At 43.7% G+C, this 24,548-nt stretch overlaps 1 protein-coding gene across 1 annotated transcript in view; it reads right to left on the bottom strand.

Moving 5' to 3' along the window:
* Positions 1-2,879: 2,879 nt before the first annotated feature.
* The window catches only part of LOC139025829 (protein FAM13A-like), a gene marked incomplete at its 3' end in the record, with an annotated part of 30,006 nt that continues 8,337 nt past the window's right edge, over positions 2,880-24,548 (bottom strand). The window contains exons 3-8 of the mRNA XM_070441037.1: positions 16,342-16,386; positions 8,056-8,098; positions 7,431-7,628; positions 6,595-6,823; positions 3,727-3,794; positions 2,880-2,922 (exon numbers count right to left, since the gene is read on the bottom strand). Of these exons, the coding sequence (XP_070297138.1) occupies positions 2,880-2,922; positions 3,727-3,794; positions 6,595-6,823; positions 7,431-7,573 (483 nt within the window). The remainder of the gene's footprint in view (positions 2,923-3,726; positions 3,795-6,594; positions 6,824-7,430; positions 7,629-8,055; positions 8,099-16,341; positions 16,387-24,548) is intronic.

The raw sequence follows: 24,548 nt of genomic DNA, 5'->3' as shown, positions 1-24,548 counted from the left end.
GCTTTGGGGTTGGATTTGTCCCACAGGGGGTGTTCTTTCCATTGTTAATCTGTMTGTTAGGGGTTTTATAGACAGYCTACACACAAACACATGGTGGATTTAGGAGGATGAGGCTGGGGTGGTAATGACAGACACAGACAGGGTGGAGAGAAGGGGCTCGTCTGGGAGGGTAGCATCACATTGGATGAGGAGGCTTGATACACAGCCACAAGTGACACGCACGCTAGAACGCACACACACACACACACACACACACACACAGCTGTAGTGCATCTGATTTGTCGTGTGTCTACTGAACGAGCAATAACCCCCTTCACCCACATTTTTGTGATCCATTATTACTACAATACAATCCTGAGATTTTCACAATATTATACAGATGCAAGAAATCAGAATCTCCACCAAGTAAGCGTCAAGTTTTGTTTTTTTGGAGGGGGGTGCTCAAATTTACATGATGTCCAAGCTTTTATCCAACCAAATAAGATCCCTTTGAAAGTTGAAATGTCTTTTGCGGCAGGGTACTAAGCAGTACAGTACTGTAGGCATTARAGCTAAAGCCAAAAGAAAGACTTGTTTGTACAGTTACATTCCAGGTCCCATTGATCTGTACTGTACTGGTTTAAGTGGTCCATAATTGATGTGTGGAAGTCTTTAATCTCTTAAACCTGTCCTTACTCCCTGTACCTCCACTGGCCTTTGACTGTGTGTAGTATTGGGGACAGGGCTGAGAATGTGGTCACACACACACACACACACCCCACACACCACACAACACACACCACACACACCACACCACCACACACACCAACACACACACACACACACACAACACCACACAAAAGCTGAACAGTGAGCTCTAGAAGCCATTCTAGGTGTCATCGTTAAAGAGGCTCAGGCGCGCCACACACTGATACACTCAGAGTGTGTGTACGTGTGTGTGGGTACCGAGGCCACCACTCCTAAAGCCAAGGCTGTAAAAGACTGTCAAAACGTTTTAGACGGTGTGAAAGCCAAACAGGTCAAATGAACATATTTCTCACATCTTTCATGTCGACTGAGTTGCTTCTAGGATAACAAGCAAGCAATATACGGACGAAGAAGCGTTCCATCGTGCAAATGACTGAAACACAAAGCTGTCTTTGTGTTGAATAACAGTAAACTAGTTAACAGTTAAACAGACAACATAAAACTGAGCTTCAACAATACCGTTAAAAATATGCTTTAAAACAATAAATCTAGTCAAGACATCAATCTGCCTTAGTCTGCGTCCCAAATTCCTTCATAGTTCACTACTGTTGACCAGCGCCCTAGGGAACACAGCCTCTGTCTTAGTAGACCGATCAAGGCACTAATCTACTTAGTACACTAATTGGACCTGCTGTCAGTAGTACGCTCTGATGTCACTAGGTGCTGGGACCTCATGCCACCACCTCTGATCTGACACCAACAACCAGCAGAGAGGTTGGCACAAATACCCTTTACCCCTAGGACGCCGTGCCACCATGCCAGGCACAGACTGCATCTCAGTGGGTACAGCCTGTTCTGAGGTGGTGAATGTGGAGGAGGTGAGACAGAGAATTGTGTCACTAAGACCCATCTGGACTGTGTGTGTTTGTGTGTACAGTTCTGTTGTAGAGTCACATTAATGTTACAGATTAGCCTACTGTACTAGAAAGCAGATGGACCAGTAGATTACATAGGACTGTTCCATCTGTATACACCTTAGCAACTATGACCTTATCACTATACTAATATCCAGCTGCTTCTGATGTTTTTAATAGCTACACAGTGCTTCACATTCTGAAGTGAAAGACTGCAGTGTAAACGTTCACAGCGTTTCCCATCAAGATGTGTGGATAAGTAGTTTTTTTTGTGTGGTATGTTTTCATTCAAGAAAAGCTTAACTTTGTTTTGGTTTCTTTTCTACTTCTCTTCTTTCCATATGTGTTCAATAGTAGTGATCATTGTTGCTTTGCTGTCATCTCTCCAAGGGATGTCTGCATTTCCCCTAAGAGAGAGATGTTTGGCTGTAACATTTTGACCAGCAGAGATGTGGTAGTTCCACATTGCAGTGAGGGGACCAAAATAGTATCTCATTTATCTGCTCCAGTTGTTCATTGGTCAGGAACAAACTCTAGATGTTCCCTCAAACCCCTCTTCCCTCAGACCCTTCCTCTTCCCTCAGACCCTTCCTCTTCCTCAGACCTTCCTCTTCCCTCAGACCCTCTCTCCCTCAGACCCTTCCTCTTCCCTCAGACCCTTCCTCTTCCCTCAGACCCTCCTCTTCCCTCAGACCTCTTCCTCAGCCCTCAGACCCCTCCTCTTCCTCAGACCCCTCCTCTTCCCTCAGACCCCTCCTTTCCCTCAGACCCTCCTCTTCCCTCAGACCCCTCTCCTCTCAGACCCCTCCTCTTCCCTCAGACCTCCTCTCCTCAACCCTTCTTCCCTCAGACCCCTCCTCTCCCTCAGACCCCTCCTCTTCCCTCAGACCCTCCTCTTCCCTCAACCTCTCCCTTCCTCAGACCCTCCTCTCCTCCCTTCCCTCAGACCCTTCCTCTTCCCTCAGACCCTCCTCTCCCTCAGACCCTTCCTCTTCCCTCAGACCTCTCCTCAGACCTTCCCTCCTCAGACCCTTCCCTTCCCTCAGACCCCTCCTCTTCCCTCAGACCCTCTCTTCCCTCAGACCCTCCTCTCCCTCAGACCCTACACTCCCAATCAATCACCTAGGCGACTGAGAGACTCTGGCCGCAAGCAGTGTGAACACAGCAAGCCTAGGAGATCTAGCATGTACATGCAGGGAATTTCAGTGAAAGAGGAAGAGAGAGGAGGAGGACGACAGAAGAAGAGAGAGAACACAGAGAGAGAGACACTCAACTCACCCAGAAGGAGTTAGAGGACTGGGTTTTTCTTTGACTGCCATTTCTGAGAGGGGTGAAAACATAGACATGTTACGTCACCTTTCTCATCGTGAGGATCACACGGGCTATCCTTGGCACATCCGGCGTGCATAGATAAGACACAAGGCACCTGAAAGGTGTCCTTTCTCACCCGCTAGCGTGAGTGCCAGTAGCCTCGAGTACAATCACGCGGCCGAGAGTAGTGAGTGTTGGAAAGGCAAGTGCACTCGCACAATCTGTTCTATTGTCTGCCCCTGCTAACTTTCACCCATACGTCAGTAAGGCAAATAGTGCGGCATGCAAGTTATCAGGATTAAAAACGTATGTATAGAGAAAATGTAGGCTGATAGAGAGACACGGTGCGTGACAGCATATGGAACAGTGCCCTCAGAGCGACGCTCTGTCAGTAGGGTAGGTTGAGTGCTCTAGCTAACTACCATCATCAGGTCCTTTGTGTAAATAAAGCTGTTGCAGTATCTGATCCTTGAGTACTAGGGTTCGTCAAACTCGTCTCCCTTCGGGCTACCTCTCCAAGTCAAGCATTGTCCAACTGGACGCATATTTTTAACCTCCGATGCATACACAGCTGATGGTTAGTTGAGTATCTCAACCAGCTGTGTAGTGTTAGGGCAAATCTAAATGTGCATCTCTTGGGGTCCCGAGGACCGAGTTTGGGAAACACTGCGTTAGTATCTAGATTAAGTAGTGAAAATGGTCGGTATTAGCTACTTCTTCTGTTGGAGAACTTTGCTATCTAAATGAACAGGTGAAAAATGGTCAGTGGTAGTTACAAGCATTTTAAAGGGTGTTGAAATGTCACAATGCTTACCGGTTGTCTGATGACTCCATGTTGTTTGTCCCGGCTTTGTCATATACTCTTGATATGCATTCTTCTAGCTGTATAAAATAGAATACATGACATTACTCTCTCCCTAATGGAGGTTACGGTGTGCATCAGAGTGCAACGCTGATCCTGACATGCTTCCATCACACATCTATGTCTGGAGCAAAACAATGTATTTCAGGGAAATTATGTTTCGAGAGCATTTGACATAAACAGTGTGCCGAGACCCGGTTTACACAATTACACAGGATTTGTTACTCTGTTTGCCTTGGCCATTAGATAAATAAAACACATATCAAATCTAGCAAAACATTTACAGTGGGGCAAAAAAGTATTTAGTCAGCCACCAATTGTGCAAGTTCTCCCACTTAAAAAGATGAGAGAGGCCTGTAATTTTCATCATAGGTACACTTCAACTATGACAGACAAAATGAGGAAAAGAAATCCAGAAAATCACATTGTAGGATTTTTTATGAATTTATTTGCAAATTATGGTGGAAAATAAGTATTATTCATAAAGTCTCACATTATTCATAAAGTCTCTATTTAAAAACATATTTCTCCAACCTGCGAGACCTCTCTTAACTACTGTCACAGCAACAACCACGGCGAAGAAAAGCTGAACGAATCAAATCATCAGTTGGTTATAGAAACAGGTTCCAGAACAGGTGGTGGGGTGGCGGGGGTCACACCAACTAACGAGGGGATTTAGTGTACAGCGTGTACTGTTCTATGGTGCTGTGGTGTTCTGTACACTATGACACCCCCGGGACTAACCCTCTGGGAGGCTTTACAGGGCCTTAATGACTCCCCATAGGCTTCCAGACGTGGGTTCTAATGTTATTTGTTTTCGTTAATGTAGTTTCGGTGCACTTGATTGAGATTGCTTGGAGCAACATAAGTAATAGAATCGTCCCAAAAGTGCAAACCCCAACCGGCACGCGGTATTCGAGAGAAAACAAATACTATTTGAGCCCAGGCCTGTTACAGTAACTACCCTCCTGTTACATCAGCCAACCCCCTCGGTCAGTCACTCCTAACACCACTGTCCTGCCAGCCAAGATTAAGACATCGCCACTACAGTATGTATGCCAGGATTTCAGGTGTCTTCCCATCTCTTACATAACACAGGTGTGTAATCTTCACCCGGCACAAACAGAAGAGGACTGGCCACCCCTCAGAGCCTGGTTCCTCTCTAGGTTTCTTCCTAGGTTCCTGCCTTTCTAGGGAGTTTTTCCTAGCCACCGTGCTTCTACATCTGCATTGCTCAATCTTTGGGTCTTTAGGCTGGCTTTCTGTATAAGCACTTTGTGACATCTGCTGATGTAAAAATAAATACACGGATTGGTTGAGATGGCATGGAAAAGCACCTAAAGGTTTAGCTATACCCTGTCTGTCCCTCTAAGTGTTTTTCTTAACCTGAAGCCGTGGAATCTATTTTCGTCCCTGGGATAACACACACGCTTCAGCCGAGCTAGGCTATACATTAGCCTGGGATATTGATGAGACAAGTGTGTCTGTCGACGTAAATAATCGATCAACTTATATTCACAGGTGAGGAAGTGCCACGACTACTTAAGAGTTAATGCAGTGAAGACAGCAGATCGGCCCTGTAGCCCATATTACTGGGGCCTGAGCCTATTCCAGCACCGCCCAAAGTCTTAGTGACTTTCAACTAAGATACGGTCTCTATATTAAGGGCCGTATCATTGGTAATGACTTACTACCCTTTAAGCTGTTGGCAGGCAACTGTTTGCTGACAAAGGATTTTCTGCTGCATTTGATACATACCAAGGCTGCATCTCAATTAGCAATATTAAAATACTGTGGAACCTGGTTRAGTTCGCCAGCAGTTTGGAAGCATATTTCTGAGACAATGATGTAATGACTTAAAGTAGGCAATACCACATACCCTCCAGCATAATGAGACAAATAAATGGGAAACATACTAAAATATGCAGTGAGGGCCTACATTTTAATATCAAATTCAGCCTTCCAAGAGTCCAATATCATAATTGCAACACCTCAAATGGTATGTTTTCTTAATTTGCTATGCATTTATTTTGCACACATAGACAACGTCACTGAGGTAAGCGGTTATTACCTTAACTCTGTTCTGAACATGACGGTCGAACCCTGAACGACAACAAGCCCCTGCTACACAACAACACAGTACATGTGTTCCTTCCTCTTCCTCAAAAGCAAATGCTAATTGAACCTCAGTGAACCTTGTTAACSCGCTGCCCTGCAATTTAGAGTGTTCCAGGGAGGGAGGTTTAGCATTTAGCGGAGCGCTAGAGCCCGCTGCCTGGCCTATCACGTGCCTCTGTAGCCTATGTAAGATTGATTAGGAATCCAGCCATTGGTGGCTATGCTGATGTTTATACCAATGTTCTCCATCTACRTCCATCTCTCTGCTGTCCCCGATTTAGCAGTTCTTGTGAAACATCKCCAATTACTCAGGAGTGACTCATAGCAGCCATTAAGAGTAGATGGTGGTTGGTGGTAAGCCAGACGTCACACCAGCAAAGTGAAAAACACCACAGCGGCATAGACCTTGTGAGGGAGGATTATGAGAACCAGGCCAGGCTAGGGAACTTGGAGGGTCAGGTTGTTCTTTGGGAGTATAAAACATGCCACTATGAAAATAAATGATGAGAGTGCACCCCGCAAAATAAGTAAACAAGTAATTGTCTTAGATGTGCTGTTTTGAATGTTTGACCTCCACCTGAATTCAACAAGGGACCTGCAGTATAAATGAGCATGACATGGCAACAATAGACACACATCTGCAATGAGAAGGAGCGAGAGAGACACAGAGAAAGAAAGAGAGGAGGAGAGAGAGTGACTTACCGCGTGGGGGTCCTGGTTGTCACTAAGCTGGCCAAGCGTGGGGCTCTGGTGGCAGTGTTTAGGCTTCCTGGGTCTGGGGCCCTCGTGATGGAGCCCTCCCTGGCTAGTCTGGTAGTCACTCCTTACTCCTTCCTCACCCACGCTAACGCCACAGCTGCTAGTTCCGCTAATGCTGCCGGTCGCTGGGATGTTCTCCTTGTTGATGTCTCCTTCCCTCAGAGACCAGGATCTGTTTTCAAATGGAGATAAAGGAAAGAAGAGGGGGAATCAAACAGACTCTCTCTCTTTCTCTCTCTGTAACAAAGCAGCCTGGGTTACAAATGACAAGGTCATCGTACTTATACCTTGTACCCAGGCTAACGCCATGTTTAGAATTTGCGCTAATTCTATTTACAGAGTACAGTGGACTTGTCTTATTGACGTTGTATGGTGGGTGGCTGCACTAATGTAGCCCGCTAATCCATGTTTTCACTGCTTCTCCAGACTCCATCAGGTCTCTATCAACAAAGATTAGCTTGGTAGCACTAGGAGCCCAGACTCCATTATAACCCCAATGGACATGACCACTAGAGGTGAGGCCATTGGAAGCATAGAGTTTGAATTACTAGAATTGACATTGGATCATAATAAGTCTCCCAGTCCACTGATATTGGTAAATCCAATGGTGGAAACTGCCATTGTGGATGCCTAGAACTCTGAGAATGTCACTCTGTTCGCAATGATACTCACAAAGGATGCCATTGACCAAATATACCAATCAACAACAGTAAAGGCAGATCCTACACCAATAGGGTGAGACAAATGTCCTATGTAAGGATTCATTCTATGGTCCATACATGCTCCTGTCCCGGTGTCTCTGAGCCTCTTCCTGCTCCCTCTGGTGCCGACGTCTCTGCCGTGCCGTCGGGGTTACCTCGGGCGACGAGGAGCACCCGGTCGACTCGGAATCCTCCGWCGTACTTTGACCTCCTCCGCACATGTGCACATCGAAGAGATGCTGCTCCACTGCCGACCTGATGGTCCTCTCCAGAACACTAGAGAGAGATGGAGAGAGAGAGAGCAGAGGGAGAGGGAAAAAGAGAGAGAACGAGAGAGAGAAATAGAGGGAGAGAGGATGTTATTGAGAAATACGATATGCACCAGACAAAGCTTCTTCCGCAGCTGTCATTGAAACGACTGAAATAACTATGCTGCATGGTCACCACTATGTCCTCCTGGAACTGTTCATCGTAGTGAGTATATAATATAACTATGCTGCATGGTCACCACTATGTCCTCTCTGGAACGGTTTCATCGTAGTGAGTATATAATATAACTATGCGGCATGGTCACCACTATGTCCTCCTGGAACTGTTCATCGTAGTGATTAATAATATAACTATGCTGCATGGTCACCACTATGTCCTCCTGGAACTGTTCATCGTAGTGAGTATATAAATAATAGAATGGCAGTGTACTCACTTAGTCAGGTCAGAGCTACACGTGGACAGATGAGAGGTGGTTGCTGTGAGAGAGGAGAAAGAAAAAGAGAGAGAGAAGAGAGAAGAAGAGAAAGAGAGAAAGAGAAGAGAAAGAAAAGAGCGAACGAGAGAGAAGGGAAGATAGAGAGAGAACGAGAGAGAGAGGGAAAGAAGAGAGATGAGAAGAAAGAGAGCAGTTTTAAGACAGCGAGAGACAGGTGTCTGAACAGGCAGCCCTCACAGCCCAAGGCTCGTAGCTGACCACAGGCAGTCAGGGTGTGTGTGTTATGTACAGTATGTACATGTGGTGTGTGTGCGCGTGTCAAAACGTCAGCCGTATTCAGCTCCTAAGGAGGCCTCTGGAGCAAAGTGGCTGGCTGCCATGGTGACCGGTCAACTGTGATCGCACGTCTCCCCTTAATATTAGTCTATTGTTACACACGCACGTGCCCACAAACACACGCGCACACGCGACGCACGCACACACACTAATGAAGAGGACATGGCAGGCCTTACATACAGTGAGTGACAGCAGTTCGCCAGCTCCTCTCTCGTCTGACATGTGTCTTGTGTGTCTGTATGTGGTGATGTGTTTGTGTGTGTTTGTGAGTGCGTCTGCTAGACCAGGTGATAGTGATATGGCCTACTACCGCCTTCCCTTAAGAGATAGCATGCAGTGTCAGCACAGCTATTGAGGCCAGGCGTACAAGGTGAGTTTTCAGTTCAACAAAAACATGAATATAGGTGTTCATAATGGCTTTTGGCACCATACTGTAGATCAAGTATCTTACTAAATATGAATATTACATCTTATTCATACAAATCTAGAATACACTCTCATCCATTTCAATAGGAAGCTATTTGAGCTCCAACATTACCAAGAAAGACCAGAGGAATTCACAGAAATACACAAAGATGACTTCCTTCCTTCAGCTTGTGTGTGTGTGGGGTGGTGGGGGGGGGGGGGACTGAGCACCCAACAATACACACTATTCTCCTTACAGCTCATCCATCAGCATCAGTGTTGACAGTGATAGCATGGCTTGCGTGTGTGTGTGTGTGTGTGTGTGTGTATGTGTGTGTGTGTGTGGCCAAGGTTAGGGTGGACAAATGAGAGAGCTGATGGAGGAGAGATAAGAGTAATTATATGGGATTAATAAAGTGATTATAGAACATCGTTGAAAAGTGTGTGTGTACGGTGTTAGTGTGTAAACAGAGCATAAAACAATGAACAGTCACATCAAGCAAAGAGATTAATTGAGACCAAGRTTATCGCTTATCTSATTAWCGCGAGGTAATTCTGATGACTTTTCAAAATGTGTAGTCTGGCATGTTCTATTCTCGTTCAGTTCTAGCCAAAGGTTTTATTTTAAACTAGGTTAACGGTAAATGRCGCAATGTCCCGAAAATAATTGACTAAAATGGATGACACTGTCAGTGTTGAAAAGCCAAATATACATCTGYCACCAAATGCTAGGGGTTAAAATAACTAACATGTCTTAATGTGTCACCAAGATGTTATGGCCCATAATGTGTCACCAAGATGTTGGACACCYTAATATTTTGAAAGGTTAAAATGAATSAATCAATCAAATGTATTTATAAAGCCCTTTTTACATGAGCAGATGTCACAAAGTGCTTGTACAACCAAAAATAACTTCATATGTCACGAGGTACTATGGGTCATTTTGACACCAAAATATAATGAACCAAAATATAAACGCAAAGTGTTAGTCCCATGTTTCACAAGCCGAAATAAAAGATCCCAGAAATCTCCCATACGCACAAAAAGTTTATTTCTCAAATTTAGTGCACAAATTTCTTTACATCCCTGTTAGTGYGCACTTCTCCTTTGCCAAGATAATCCATCCACCTGACAGGTGTAGCATACCAAGAAGTTGATTAAATAGCATGATCATTACACAGGTGCACCTTGTGCTGGGGACAATAAAAGGCCACTCTAAAATGTGCAGTTTTGTCACACAACACAATGCTGCAGATGTTTAAAGTTTTGAGGGAGTGTGCAATTGGCATGCTGACTGCAGGAATGTCCAGCAGAGCTGTTGCCAGAGAACTGAATGTTAATTTCTCTACCATAAGCCGCGTCCAACGTTGTTTTYGCGTTTTAGAGAATTTGGCAATACGTCCAACCGGCCTCAAACGCAGACTACGTGTAACCATGCCAGCCCAGGACCTCCACATCTGGCTTCTTCACATGCGGGATCGTCTGAGATCAGCCACCTGGACAGCTGATGAAACTGTGGGTTTGCACAATCAAAGAATTTCTGCACAAACTATCAGAAACCGTCTCAGGGAAGCTCATGTGAGTGTTCGTCGTCCTCACCAGGGTCTTGGCCTGACTTCAGTTCAGCATCTTAACTGACTTCAGTGGGCAAATGCTCACCTTCAATGGCCACTGGCACGCTGGAGAAGTGTGCTCTTCACGAATGAATCCCAGTTTCAACAGTACGGGGCAGATGGCAGACAGCGTATGGRGTCATCTGGGCCATGTTTTGCTGATGTCAACGTTGTGAACAGAGTGCCCCATGGTGGCGGTGGGGTTATGGTATGGACAGGCATAAGCTACGGACAACTAACACAATTGCATTTCATCTATGGCAATTTGAACGCACAGAGATACCGTGACYAAATCCTGAGGCCATTTGTCCTATATTTTTATTTTATTTTTTATTTTAAATCCCTTCCCCGCAGGAGGACTTTTTCCTTCTGGTAGGCCATCATTGTAAATAAGAATTTTTTCTTAACTGACTTGCCTAGTTAAATAAAAGTTAAATAAATAAAATAAAAAAATGTCATGCCATTCATCCACAGTCACGACGTCATGTTTCAGCATGATAATGCATGGCCCCATGTCGCAAGGATCTGTACACAATTCCTGGAAGTTGAAAATGTCCCAGTTCTTCCATGGACTGCATACTCACCAGACATGTCACCCATTGAGCATGTTTGGGATGCTCTGGATCGACGTGTACGGCAGCGTGTTCCAATTCCCGCCAATATCGGCGCGGCAGGTGGTTAGTGGTTAGAGTGTTGGGCCAGTAACCGAAAGGTTGCTTTTTCGAATCCCTGAGATGACAAGGTAAAAACTTGTCGTTATGCCCCTGAACAAGGCAGTTAACCTACTGTTACTAGGCCGTCATTCGCACACTTCGCACAGCCATTGAAGAGGAGTGGGACAACATTCCACGGGCCACAATCAACAGCCGGATCAACCCTATGTGAAGGAGATGTCGCGCTGCATGAGGCAAATGGTGGTCACACCAGATACGGACTGGTTTTCTGATCCACACCCCTACCTTTTTTTTAAGGCATCTGTGACCAACAGATGCATATCTGTATTCCCAGTCATGTGAAATCCATAGATTAGAGCCCAATGAATTTATTTCAAWTGACTGATTTCCTTATATGAACGGTAACCCAGTAAAATCTTTGAAATGGTTGCACGTTACGTTTATATTTTTGTTCAGTGTATTTTGAGTAATTCACAAACCCCACAGAAAGAGAAAGAGAAGTGAAAATCATTAACACCTCGACTGCTGCAATAGCCACATATTCTAAGGTAACACTTGACAATGGATGTCAACGGAAGCCTCTAGATTAGTGCAGCCAGAAAAATATGCATCGGGAGAAAGGAGATATGATAACAGAAATGACTTTGGCTGAGGTTCAGTCATATTGGTATAATCAAGCTCACTGTTACATATGAAGTTATAGTAATAATAGTAATTTCGGGGCCAAGAAGAGAAAATGGGATATGTTTAAGGCAAGGGAAGGAACCTTGAATAAAGTCAAGGTCACCATTAGAGGGAGACATCATTTGGATAGCCTAGTTACCTTGGGATGCGGTGAATCTTTAGGARTTAGTATTTATCGAACATATGGTAATAAGCACGTTATGACAGGTTTTTAATATTTAACCCTATTCATAATGCAAACGCTTCCTTAGCAAGATGGARWATAAAGTTATATTKTWTTCTGTCTCRTGTTGTGTCTTTTGGACAGTGCCATATTTATCCTGCAACAAGGGCAGCAGTCYTTAGCCTGTTTACARGCAACCTAAWRCTCCCAAWGTGAAGTCTCTAGTCTAGTGTAACAACCAGGAGACTGGGAATGCCAACCCCATGCCAAGTAGCCTCTGTCCGGGCACAGCAGCGGGCAAAAGGGGGGTAAGTACCGGTAGGCTACCAATCCATTCCAGGATATGACATCACTGTCTGGAAAGAGATTATATGTACCACTGAGTTCAGCTATTAGAACCTTCCGCRCACTCTAGACACGTACATGTAACAAGTCTGGAATGAGGTGAGGCTTGGGCTGCGTCWCAAATGGAAACCGATTCCCTATTTAGTGCACTACTTTTGACCAGTACRCATAGGGCTCTGGTCAAAAGTAGTGCACCATATKGGGAATAGGGTTCCATCTCGGATGCAGGCTTGGTGTGCAATGAATATGCCCTGTGGGTCGTGAACTGTCAAACAGTCGGCCCCTGGCCATGACCTTCCCTTACCGCAAGAGGAGCACARACGGTTCTCTTGACGGTRAACAAAATAAGAGACTGTGACTCAGGATCCAGAACCTCCATCTTAAAACAGAGACAAGAGAGAGATCCAAATCCAGGACTGAGAGCATTAATGATATCATCAAACACTTATTTCATGTTAGATAAGTAATGATTTTCCATCCATTTTTCCATCAGCTGGCAAGCCAACAACAACAAGAAATAGAAATAGTAGCTATCATTATAACTAGGCCTGGGGTAGGGATCATTATAACTCAAAGCAAACCACAGGGTGGAATTGGAGTCAGATAATCAACATGGTTACAATCATTGGAGACCTATTTGTGCTCCAATACTGTAGCCATGGTGACAGACCAAAGCACCACAACAAATGTCCTACTGGGGATCTACTTCCATGGCAGAGCGCTCCATCGTGTATTTATGGAGATGACCTGGTTAGACGATTCCCTTTATAGTACACTTGTCAAAAGTAGTGCACTATATAGGGAGTAGGGTGCCATTTGGGACGTTACCCAACTGTCTGTAATCCAGGTTACTTTTACTCTAGCTAACAAGTGAGTGAGTGAGTGAGAACACTATGCTAAAAATGTTATAGGAGTGGGTCAGAGGCGCTAGAAGTGCTAACCATCCATTAAAAGCTGTAATATATAATTATCATTGAAAGCAAGTCTAAGAAGCAGTAGATGTTCTATGTGCGCTATTTCTATGCTTCCCGTGCTTAAGTTTAGTTTTTGCATGTTTTACTTTTGGTTTTGTACATCAGCTGAAAGTACAATATTTTTGGTTATGGAAAATATATTTCACAGTGGGGCGGCAGGTAGCCTAGTGGTTAGAACGTTGGACTAGTAACCGAAAGGTTGCAAGATCAAATCCCCGAGCTGACAAGGTAAAAATCTGTTGTTCTGCCCCTGAACAAGGCAGTTAACCCACTGTTCCTAGGCTGTCATTGAAAATAAGAACATGTTCTTAACTGACTTGCCTAGTTCAATAAAGGTCAAATAAATTTTTTAAATATTTCACAGTGGTTTAGATGGTACAATGATTGTACTTGCTTGTTTTGTCACATAAACTGAAATTAAGCGAACTATTAGATTTTTAGCAACCAGGAAATGGCGGAGCGAATTCTGCATAGGGCACCTTTAAAGGATTATTTGCAGTGTTATGTTTATAGTCTATGGGTCAGAGAGTGAATGTGATGTTCTAGAAGGAATGGGTGACCCATGTTAAGCAGTCCAAGTGGTGGGCTACCAGGCAACAGGCATCTCCATGGAGCCACACATTCAAACATTGACCCACACCCACACCCACACCCACACCCACACACACACACACACACACACACACACACACACACACACACACACAAAATAAAAAAAGTTGGAACAGTGAGTCCTAGAAGACATTCTGGGTGTCAAAATCAAGGGAAGTGAACAAAAATGTGTGTTATGGAATTCTAGAAGGCAGTAAACGTAGAGGAAAAACTCCCAGAGTCACTCTACAGGGGGCTTGAAACAGACCAAACATTAAATGAGAACCTACACATCCAACTCAGTGTGTGCGTGCCCAACATACAGGGATTCAAAAGGAAATGAACGTCCGTTCAACTAATCCAGTATTACACCACAGTCACTTATTAGCCAGGATTTGATCAACATAGAAAGGAAACATGGTTGAAAGGTGAGCTCTATTTCTGACTGGGAAAGGATTAAGCTATCCTGTGGTGCCCTCCGTATGTGACGGAGAACAAGTAGACGCTGGACTTACTTAGAAAGCATGACTCACTTAAGGTTGCGTGAGGAAGAGAGAGAAGTACTGTGCAGGGTAGCACATAGGCAGGCTAGCACATAGGCAGGCTAGCACATAGGCAGGCTAGCACAGGCAGTGTAGTGGTAAACATCAGTCACTGTGGTAATGTTTCTCCTCTGTAGTGTCAAGGTCTTTGGCATCAGGGGTGGACTGGGACCAGAAATCGTCCCTAGCATTTCTAACACACCGGCCCATATTTCTCCTTGAGGCCCCCATACCGGCCCATTTTTATCCTCGAGGCCCCTACACTAGGCTTGGGCGATATACCGTTTATACCGTATACCGGAGTATTTGGAAATACTGGCTGTGCTATACCACTGCTTATAATGGTAAGTTAAGTATCACTGTAAGAAACCTAAGATGTGTCAAATAAATTATATCCAGCTCAGGGCTCCAGCTATGCATTTGGTTTGCTAACTTGCTAGCTAACTTGCTAGATGTCAAGATCAAGCTTCTTGGTTACAGCAGAGCCATTCAATCCCCTCCTAGATCAAGATCCCTGTTGCCTAAATTGTTTTGTGCGTACCCGGTATGGTACAGAAACAGTATGAAAATCTGGATACTGCCCAACCCTGCCCCACACCAGCCCATTTGTCCCTAGAGGGCCCCGTTATTAGCCAGACAATTATAATTTTGCGCAAAAAAAAAAAGACAGGCCCACTGGGTCAGACAGGCCCACTGGGCTAAAAATGGACCAGCCCATCTGGCATGCCCATAATGCCAGATGGCCAGTCCACCCCTGTTTGGCATCCTTCATCATCATATACATTATGGCCTCTGAGCCATCACCATCGATGATCGAAATCATTGTGAAAATATCAGATGTATGCTACTGATCACGGTCTTGAACACATAACTAGGTATATGTGAAGGATGAAACCTGTTTAGGGTACATTTCAAAGGAGAAAAGGCCGAATGAGGGTCTGTGCCAAGGCTTATGAACTTACTATAGAGTTCAGCAGGTACAGTTGCATTCAATGTGCCTCAAAGTACCTGGTGAAGGCGGTAAAGTTGACGTGACTCTAGAGTTTACAGTATCAGCCAAACAGGAAGTGATGCCATAAAATGTCATGGGGGGTGCCTGCCTGGAGGGTGACTCATAGATCAGGTGTTAAAGCAGAATGATCCGGTTCAACCAGAAATTCCACTAAGAACCTTGTTCGTCTGATCTCACTGTATTGCAAAGTGTCAAACCAGAACAATCCGGTTCCATTAAGAACCATGTTGGTCTGATGTCACTGTATGACAGGGTGTCAAAGCAGTTCGTGATGGGTATATGTTTTGGTGAATATTTGGGTATATGTTTTGGTGTGACAATTGAGTGGATTGTCAAACTATGTTGGGAATCTGGTTCTGCACTATAGATGTAGTAACATGAAATGTTCTGTTATATGATATATTTATATGATATATTTGTGAAGTTATGTACCTATTTCTTCAGATACTTTGTGAATACAGTGATGGATCAATATCCAGATGTATGAAACAATGTGATGCACTGTATGACAATTGATCTAATTTCAGATGTTAAATGGTACAATTTCAGGCATACAGTATGTAGGCCCATTGGAGAGGTCAATATCCAGAATGACCAGCATGATAACAATAAATAAATGTGTCAGTCTCAACCTCAGGGTTGACGGAGATCCCTTTCTTCTCACTACTATACAAATCAGGGAAATGGTTTGGTTTTTACAGCTTTACGGGAAGTATTGTTGAACCAGAGACCACGTGCTCACACTGCCACCATCATAACAACGGCAGCTTGCATGTGCACAGCATGTCCCCTCCCTCCCCTCCTCTTTCTGGTGGGCCTATTGTTTCCTATGTTAATGCATTGAGATGGCATGAAATGCAGCGGATAGGCCCTATGACCCCATATCTCCATAATAACATGCTGTCGACCTCTTTTCTCAGGACAAAAACAAGACCAGGATCTACCTTATGTAGAAAGGAGATATGGGTCTGCTGTCTTCCTCTTGAGAGCTGAAATGCAAAAACAAACAACAAAAGAAAACGGTTAGGTTAGCCACTGTGGYGTGAGAGTGATGCAATATTACATATGAAGGCACACTTTTTTTTCTCCCTTTCTCTGCACCTCAGTGTTTTATTTAYGGGACAGAATYTCCTTTTGTCTCTGGAACAATAGCCACCTAATGCTCCAGTCAGTTCAGTACGTTTTGTTAAAGCTCGTCTCTGGGAATTATTAAAGCGACAGTTGAAGGGTCGTGTGTGCCCTCCTCTGGTTTAGCTCTGGCGGAGCCTGGGCCAATAGTTACACATGACAGAAATGATGCAACAAGAACGGGAACRTCTTAATGTGGAGATTGCTTAACATGTACATATCCTGAAAAATACTTTAACCTGCCGAGGGCCTTACTACCCTAAACATCATGTAGCCTACAGAAGCATGTGTGTGATTAACATAGTGTATAAAATTGCTGCAAAAAGGCCTAAATATTGCCACGGAAAGGGTTACATAGCCTTCATCAGGAAGCCAAACCTCAATCACCAGTACCATTTTCTCATAACCATGGGGTACAGTACATGGAAGTTGGCAATTGCGCCAACAAACAACAGCTAATACTGTCTAARCATGGGTTGTAAATACGGTTAGACACTTTTGAAATAAACACTAGACTCACTAATACACACAAGACTGAATTGTGGTAAAATGGGCCACGGAGAAAATATTTGGACTCTGTGTTTTTGGGTACGTGCAGTAGCTCCAGTAGTCTAACGGTAAGGAGGGTGTGAGTATGTCACTGTCTAGGGCTGAGAGGGGAAAACATACCACTGGTTTAGCTGCCCGGGGTGTAAAGGCCTAACACCGTACCAAGTTCAAAACAGAGGATTTAGGTTTCAGTTTGTCAGGAACCGAAATGGGCCGAAGTTCATTCAACTTCAAAAGCTTACCATATCACATGACCTGGCCTCTATCTTGAAGAATTCTGAATGAGTGTGTATGTGAGATTTTGTTGTTGCGTGTATGCGTTTCTTCCCTTACCTCCTCTAATACAACCTACGTACATAGTCTATGAAATCCCCCTTCCGGATCAAGGTACCAAGCGCACCTCACAACAGCATTTCACAATTTTTACGTATTGCTAGTGGAAGCCAGCCGAGAAATGTTTCCCTATACTTAGGCCGTGTTAAACAGTCTGGCAAGCGTATTAAAATAATGTGTGCTGTCATGAATTGTTGCAAACGGAAATCCTGCTTACCCACTACCTTACTTAAGGAATAACAAGTGGCTTTGTTGAGGAGACTTAATCCTCTCAGAGGTGATGGAAAACTACCAAACAACTTGGCCAGGCTGGCAACCCTCCACCATTTTGTAGACAAATAATAATCTTTATTTAATTCAACTCAACACATTTTTACCATAGTGKCCTATTGACCAGGTTGTTTAAATAATGGTTTCTCAATACCCTATACCGGTATAAGGACAATTTGTTTGACACACTACTATTTTCACATTTGACACATTGGTCATATTCAAGCTCACAGAATTKATTTCAGGTTCATAGCCTTGCATTATTATATGGATGTGACTACTAGCCTGGAATCTAAACTTTGGTTGAAACTGAGCAATATTCKGTTTGGGMTCCAGTCCAGGTGACTCCATGTCCAAAAGGAGGATCTTACTGGAGTATACGTTCTCCTGATTGGAGGTCAGTGTTCCAGCCCTCCTCCCCCTTCTCCTCTGCGTCCGCKAGGCCTCTTCCACACTGCTTTAATAAGGACGATAAACCATAGCCTGCTTCATGGTCCATTCTTAGAATGTCTGGAGAATAGAACCTACAGTGTACCAAACCTAAAAAGCTTGGGCCGGTTACCTACTTGAYCCCCTATTGGTGTACACTCTCATAACTCAAGTTACAGACGGTGCATTCCACCATAGACCAAGGTGTTAAGGGAAGGCTACCATAAACACATCACGCTTCAGAGATGATGACATTTTTGCCAAAGGGGCAATGGGGGAACATGCTGGAACTGTGGAGAGAAAAGTAGCCCATTGTGAATGAGCAATATGGTTGGTAGGCAGCTTTCCTTCAACCAGTTTTCAATGCATTTCTAGCATAATTAAGTGTAATGAAAGGGAACAGCTGGGCGACAGCACAGTGATATGATCATATGATCATCCAGATTCATTATGTTTAGAGGTACCAATGACCGTGACCTGTAGTTGTACTGTGGTTGACCAGTGTCAGCTCTTCACGTTGACATTATGGCCATAAACCATGTCAACGGGGTTAAATCACCATGGCAGCAGGAACATGGCAACTTCCTCTTACTAAACTACACTGAACAAAAATATAAAACGCAACATGCAACAATTTCAAKGATTTTACTGAGTTACAGTTCATTTAAGGGAATCAGTTAATTGAAATAAATTAGGCCCTAATCTATGTTGGTCACAGATAACTTTAAAAAAAGGTAGGGGTGCGGATCAGAAAACCAGTCAGTATCTGGTGTGACCACCATTTGCCTCATGCAGCGCGACACATCTCCTTCAGATAGAGTTGATCAGGCTGTTGATTGTGGCCTGTGGAATGTAGTCCCACTCCTCTTAAATGGCTGTGCAAAGTTGTTGGATATTGGCGGGAATTGGAACACACCGTCATACCCATCGATCCAGAGCATCCCAAACATGCTCAATGAGTGACATGTCTTGCGTGTATGCAATTCAGCTTTCATGGATTGTGTACAGATCCTTGATACAGGGGTCTGTGCATTATCATGCTGAAACATGAGGTGATGGTGGCAGATGAATGGCATGACAATGGGCCTCAGGTTCTCGTCACCGTATCTCTGTGCATTCAAATTCCCATCGATAAAATGCAATTGTGTTTGTTGTCCGTAGCTTATGACTGCCCATACTATAACCCCACCGCCACCATGGGGCACTCTGTRCACAGTGTTGACATCAGCAAACCGCTCACCACAAATTTCAATGATATTTTATTTCAGCTCATGAAACATGGGACCAACACTTTCCATGTTGCGTTTATATTTGTGTTCAGTGTAAATAGTCATTAGTCAACACCAGAACACCAGCTGATAGCCTACTTATAATAGCAGAAAATGGCCATCACATCTACAGATGGGCCGCAAGAGAGCGAAGGGTCAATGACAGACTTGGAAGTCAAACATGGCAGATACCATGGCAACTAGCATCTTCTTGACTAGTGCCATTGCAGTCTCATCTCTTCCTATACATTTKCGAACCCCCCTCCTAACCTATAGGCCGGTTCAGCAGRCAATAACATTTGAGCCAAGTCTCTGACCCTCTTCTCCTTTTGYCTGCTCAGGAGCCAATGACACCTGTTTGAATCAGAATTGATATCCTCTCTCTCTTTTTCTGCAGATGGGGACCATTGTAGGAGTATTCTATAGGTTAGAGTGGGRGAGGACAGAACAGGTACGTGCCAGCTACTAGGGTTTTCCCACCTTAAATCCAAGCAGACTTGCTCGATCTTACTGATGGATGAGGCTCCCTGTTGGCCAACAATAACCTCCCCAGAGTGTCTGACACTCACACCACACTGTTACATTCCTCACCCAACCCCTCACACACACCCACACACACCCACACACATCCCAACCCGCTTTCAATGGATTTCTTTCTAAGAAAGATAATGGGTTACGTCACAAGTCAGTGAACCATGGCAACTACATACAACAACCAGCATGTGCATGTAGCCTGTATCTAGAAGAGACCCTATGAGTGCCTATGTGATATGGCAAGTAGCCTAGCAGTTAAGAGCATTGGGCCAGTAACTGAAAGGTAGCTTCTTTTGAATCCCAGAGCCAACTGGGGGCGGGGGGTTCACAAGCCTTTACTATGCTGTCTTGTGCTTCTGATTTGAGACATGAGGATGAATTGATAGGAGCCTTTGTAATGATGAAGCATCCATCCCGGTTGCTAGACAGGATCAATGTCTAAACCGTGCACAGACAGTGGGCAAACATTTCTTCACAGTCTCCTAGTGTTACAACGAGTTGATCTCTGATGATGCAATACCTCTATGCAGTATCCTAGGAAACCCACTGTAGTCTACTCTCAATGAGATCTGGGACCGGTTTGTAGAAATGCAGGCAGGTTCAATGTTAAACATGCACATGTGGAGTTTGCATAGCAGTGCCACCGGCAAACTGGTATTTTCCAAACCGGTGAGAGGCCGACATGTAAAGCGAAGCCCTTATTCATGGCTCAAAACCGGCTTATATGCCGACCATCTAAGTTGACATGAGGAAAACGTAGCACAGTGAAGTGCAGATGAATCATCTGAAACAATTGGATGGAAAATGTGTAATTGTAGTTGTTTTATAAGGGGAGATCTGATAAAGACTAGCATAGAAGGATGAAAAACAGAAGTAGAGAGGGGACAGAGAAGTAGAGGAGGGGCCAGTAGGGGATATCCTAGCCRAGGGGTTACAATTTGACCCCAGAGAAWTCTCYWCTGATAACCTAYGTACGTATCTTCCAGTGGCCTAGTTCTCACAGTTCAAGATTMAACAAAATGCAGTTCAACTCCACTAGCATTCTARCCATCTCTCAGTTGAAATCCAGTTTGATCCAGTTTGTTCCTGCTTAGTGCTGGATGCTGTACTGACACAGATACTAYCCTGACACATACCTATGGAAAGTAAGGGCAGCTTAKTTGCACATGTATTTATATACAGTTCWAGTATTTGTACATKGTTTATGCWCAATGTTAGCCATCCTATACTCCACTGAAAACATGAGGCAACTAGTAGGCTTTGGGTTCCCAGGCAGTGAAGTATGCGTTTCCAAATAGGTCTGGCAATCCTTCGCTAGCTATACCAGTCTGCTGAACTTRAGCTAAAAGGTCCGTCACATCATGTGACTGCCGCAATCCAACACTGTACCAGTCAGCTATTAGCATAGCTACTAGCCTATTAGCATCCCAACAAGAGACAGGGTTGCTTATGAAGGTTACGAGGGTCCCCCTGTCACCCGATCCCCAAATCGGCCATCCGATACCCCAGACTAGGGTATTTTAAGGTGGTCGGAAGATCCTCCGATAGATTTACTGTCCCTATGAAGTGCATGGCGAGGAAGCTGTTGCCACTCAATGGGAAAGCACCTGTTGCTAGGGATAATTAGGTAATGATATTTATTTGATTTATTTAGATGAAAATCTCTTTAGATGCACAATGTCATTTTGAAGAGTGTCCAAATGAAAATGAACTAAAACAAACAATACTTAGTAACAAAATAATATGGCAACTATGGTCCTTTAACAATAACATTGAATAATAATACATAATATAGTAAAAAAGCCCTCTAGAAAGTCCCATTTTACAACCTAAAAAGGAACTGTTGATTTGTCATAGATTATTATCTGTCAAACATTTTACTAAGGTTGTGTCTTGTTGATTAAAAAAATATATACACTGTACAGTTGAAGTCGAAGTTTACCATACACTTAGGTTAGAGTCATTAAAACTCGTTTTTCAACCACTCCACAAATGTCTTGTTAATAAACTATAGTTTTGGCAAGTCGGTTAGGACATCTACTTTATGCATGACACAAGTATTTTTTTCCAACAATTGTTTACAGACAGATTATTTCACATATATTCACTGTATCACAATTCCAGTGGGTCAGAAGTTTACATACATTAAGTTGACTGTGCCTTTAAACAGCTTGAAAAATTCGAGAAAATGATGTCATGGCTTTAGAAGCTTCTGATAAGCAAATTTAATAATTTGAGTCAATTGGAGGTGTACCTGTGGATGTATTTCAAGCCTACCTTCAAACTCAGTGCTCTTTCTTGACACTCATGGGAAATATGAAAAGAAATCAGACCAGATGACCTATTCGTTTTTTCCAAATCGCGAAGGCTTACCAGTCATTGTACAAACAATTGCAAGCAAGTATAAACACCATGGGACCAGACCGCTCGAGTCCATGAGGACGCGCCGCGCAGGAGAGCGGTTCTGCCTAGAGATGAACATACTTTGGTGCGAAAAATGCAAATCAATCCCGAACAACGGCAAAGTCCTTGTGAGATGCTGGAGGAAACAGGTGCAAAAGTATCTATATCCACAGTAAAAAGAGTCCTATATCGACATAACTCTGAAAGGCCCGTCACAAGAAAGAAGCCACTGCTCCAAAAACGCGCATAAAAAAGCCAGACTACCAGTTTACAATCGTACTTTTTGGAGAAATGTCCTCTGGTCTGATGAAACAAAATAAAACTGTTTGGCCATAATGACCATCGTTAAGTTTGGAGGAAAAAGGGGTGTCACGTTCCTGACCTGTTTTCTGTTAGTTTTTGTATGTGTTAGTTGGTCAGGACGTGAGTTTGGGTGGGCAGTCTATGTTTTCTGTTTCTATGTTGGTTTTGGGTACCTGATATGGTTCTCAATTAGAGGCAGGTGGTTTTCATCTCCTCTGATTGAGAATCATATTAAGGTAGGTGTTTTCACTTTGTTTGTCGTGGGTGGTTGTTCTCCTGTGTCGTGTGTTTGTTTGCACCATACGGGACTGTTTCGTTCGTTCGTCGTTTTGTGTAGTCATTTTTCCTGTTCGTGAGTTCTTCGTGTTATGTAAGTTCTTATGTTCAGGTTCGTCTACTCCGTTTGTTGTTTTGTTTAGTTTCAAGTGAAGTTCGTGTTTTCGTCTTTACTTAAATAAATCATGTCATATCAAGACGCTGCATTTTGGTTTAATCCCTGCTCCTCCTCTTCGGATGAAGAGGAGGAGGAACGCCGTTACAGGGGGATGCTTGCAAGCCAAAGAACACCTTCCCAACCGTGAAGCACGGGGTGGCAGCATCATGTTGTGGGGGTGCTTTGCTGCAAAGGGACTGGTGCACTTCACAAAATAGATGGTATCATGAGGCAGGAAAAGAATATGGATTTATTGAAGCAACATCTCAAGACACAGTCAGGAAGTTAAAGCTTGGCCGCAAATGGGTCTTCCAAATGGACAATGACCCAAGCATACTTCCAAAGTTGTGGCAAAATGGCTTAAGGACAACAAAGTCAAGGTATTGGAGTGGCCATCACAAAGCCCTGACCTCAATCCTATAGAAAATTTGTGGGCAGAACTGAAAAAGCGTGTGCAAGCAAGGAGGCCTTACAACTGACCCAAGTTATTGTGGGAAGCTTGTGGAAGGCTACCGAAACGTTTGACCCCAAGTTTTAACAATTTTAAAGGCAATGCTACCACAATTCTAGTTGAGTGTATGTAAACTTCTGACCACTGGGAATGTGATGAAAGAGATAAAAAGTTGAAATAAATATTTTCTCTACTATTATTCTGACATTCACATTAAAATAAAGTGGTGATCCTAACGTAACCTAAGACAGAGAATTTCTACTAGGATTAAAAGTCAGGAATTGTGAAAAACTGAGTTTAAATGTATTTGGCTAAGGTGTATGTAAACTTCCGACTTCAACTGTATATACACTTCTTCTATTACGGAGTATTGGGGGTATGGCCAGGCACTCGTAATGCATGTTTTCAAAGACAGTTTCAGGCTTTACCTGAAGTTATTTTTTAGACGCTGTTATCTTATCTATTTAAAGGCAGTAAAAGATACAACAAATACTGCAAAGTCCACAACTTCCACATATRCATTTATACTGTATTTGCGTGTGTTTGCGTGCATGCACACGTGTGCTTGYGTCCAGATCAACTACTAGAGAGCTRTACTACACAAGCTGTAACATAACACAGCCTCGTATCGGTTCAGTTTAGCATACGTTASCTTGTTCATACTATTTTGTTTGCTTAGCAAACATGTTCTATTTGCTCCTGCGAGATGAGCTCTGCTTTCATTTTCSTAGCTGATACTTAGTATTKAATATCTAGTGAGAACATTTATTTCTTACAAGCCCTGTGTCAGAGGTCCTCTTCCAAGTAACACCACACAACATGAGGCCTGTATTCAGCAGTTACCACTTTCCACTGAGCCATTTATTAATTAATTGTGAATAAACATTGAATAAATATATATTTGGGCTCCCGAGTGGCGCAGCGGTCTAAGGCACTGCATCTCAGTGTTGAAGGCGTCACTACAGACCCTGGTTCGATTCCAGGCTGTATCACAAACRGCCGTGATTGGGAGTCCCATAGGGGGGGAACAATTGTCCCAGCGTAGTCCAG

Source organism: Salvelinus sp. IW2-2015, unplaced genomic scaffold, assembly GCF_002910315.2.
Source record: "Salvelinus sp. IW2-2015 unplaced genomic scaffold, ASM291031v2 Un_scaffold3354, whole genome shotgun sequence".
NCBI classification, from domain to species: domain Eukaryota; kingdom Metazoa; phylum Chordata; class Actinopteri; order Salmoniformes; family Salmonidae; genus Salvelinus; species Salvelinus sp. IW2-2015.
This window is presented reverse-complemented; position numbering and strand designations above follow the sequence as displayed.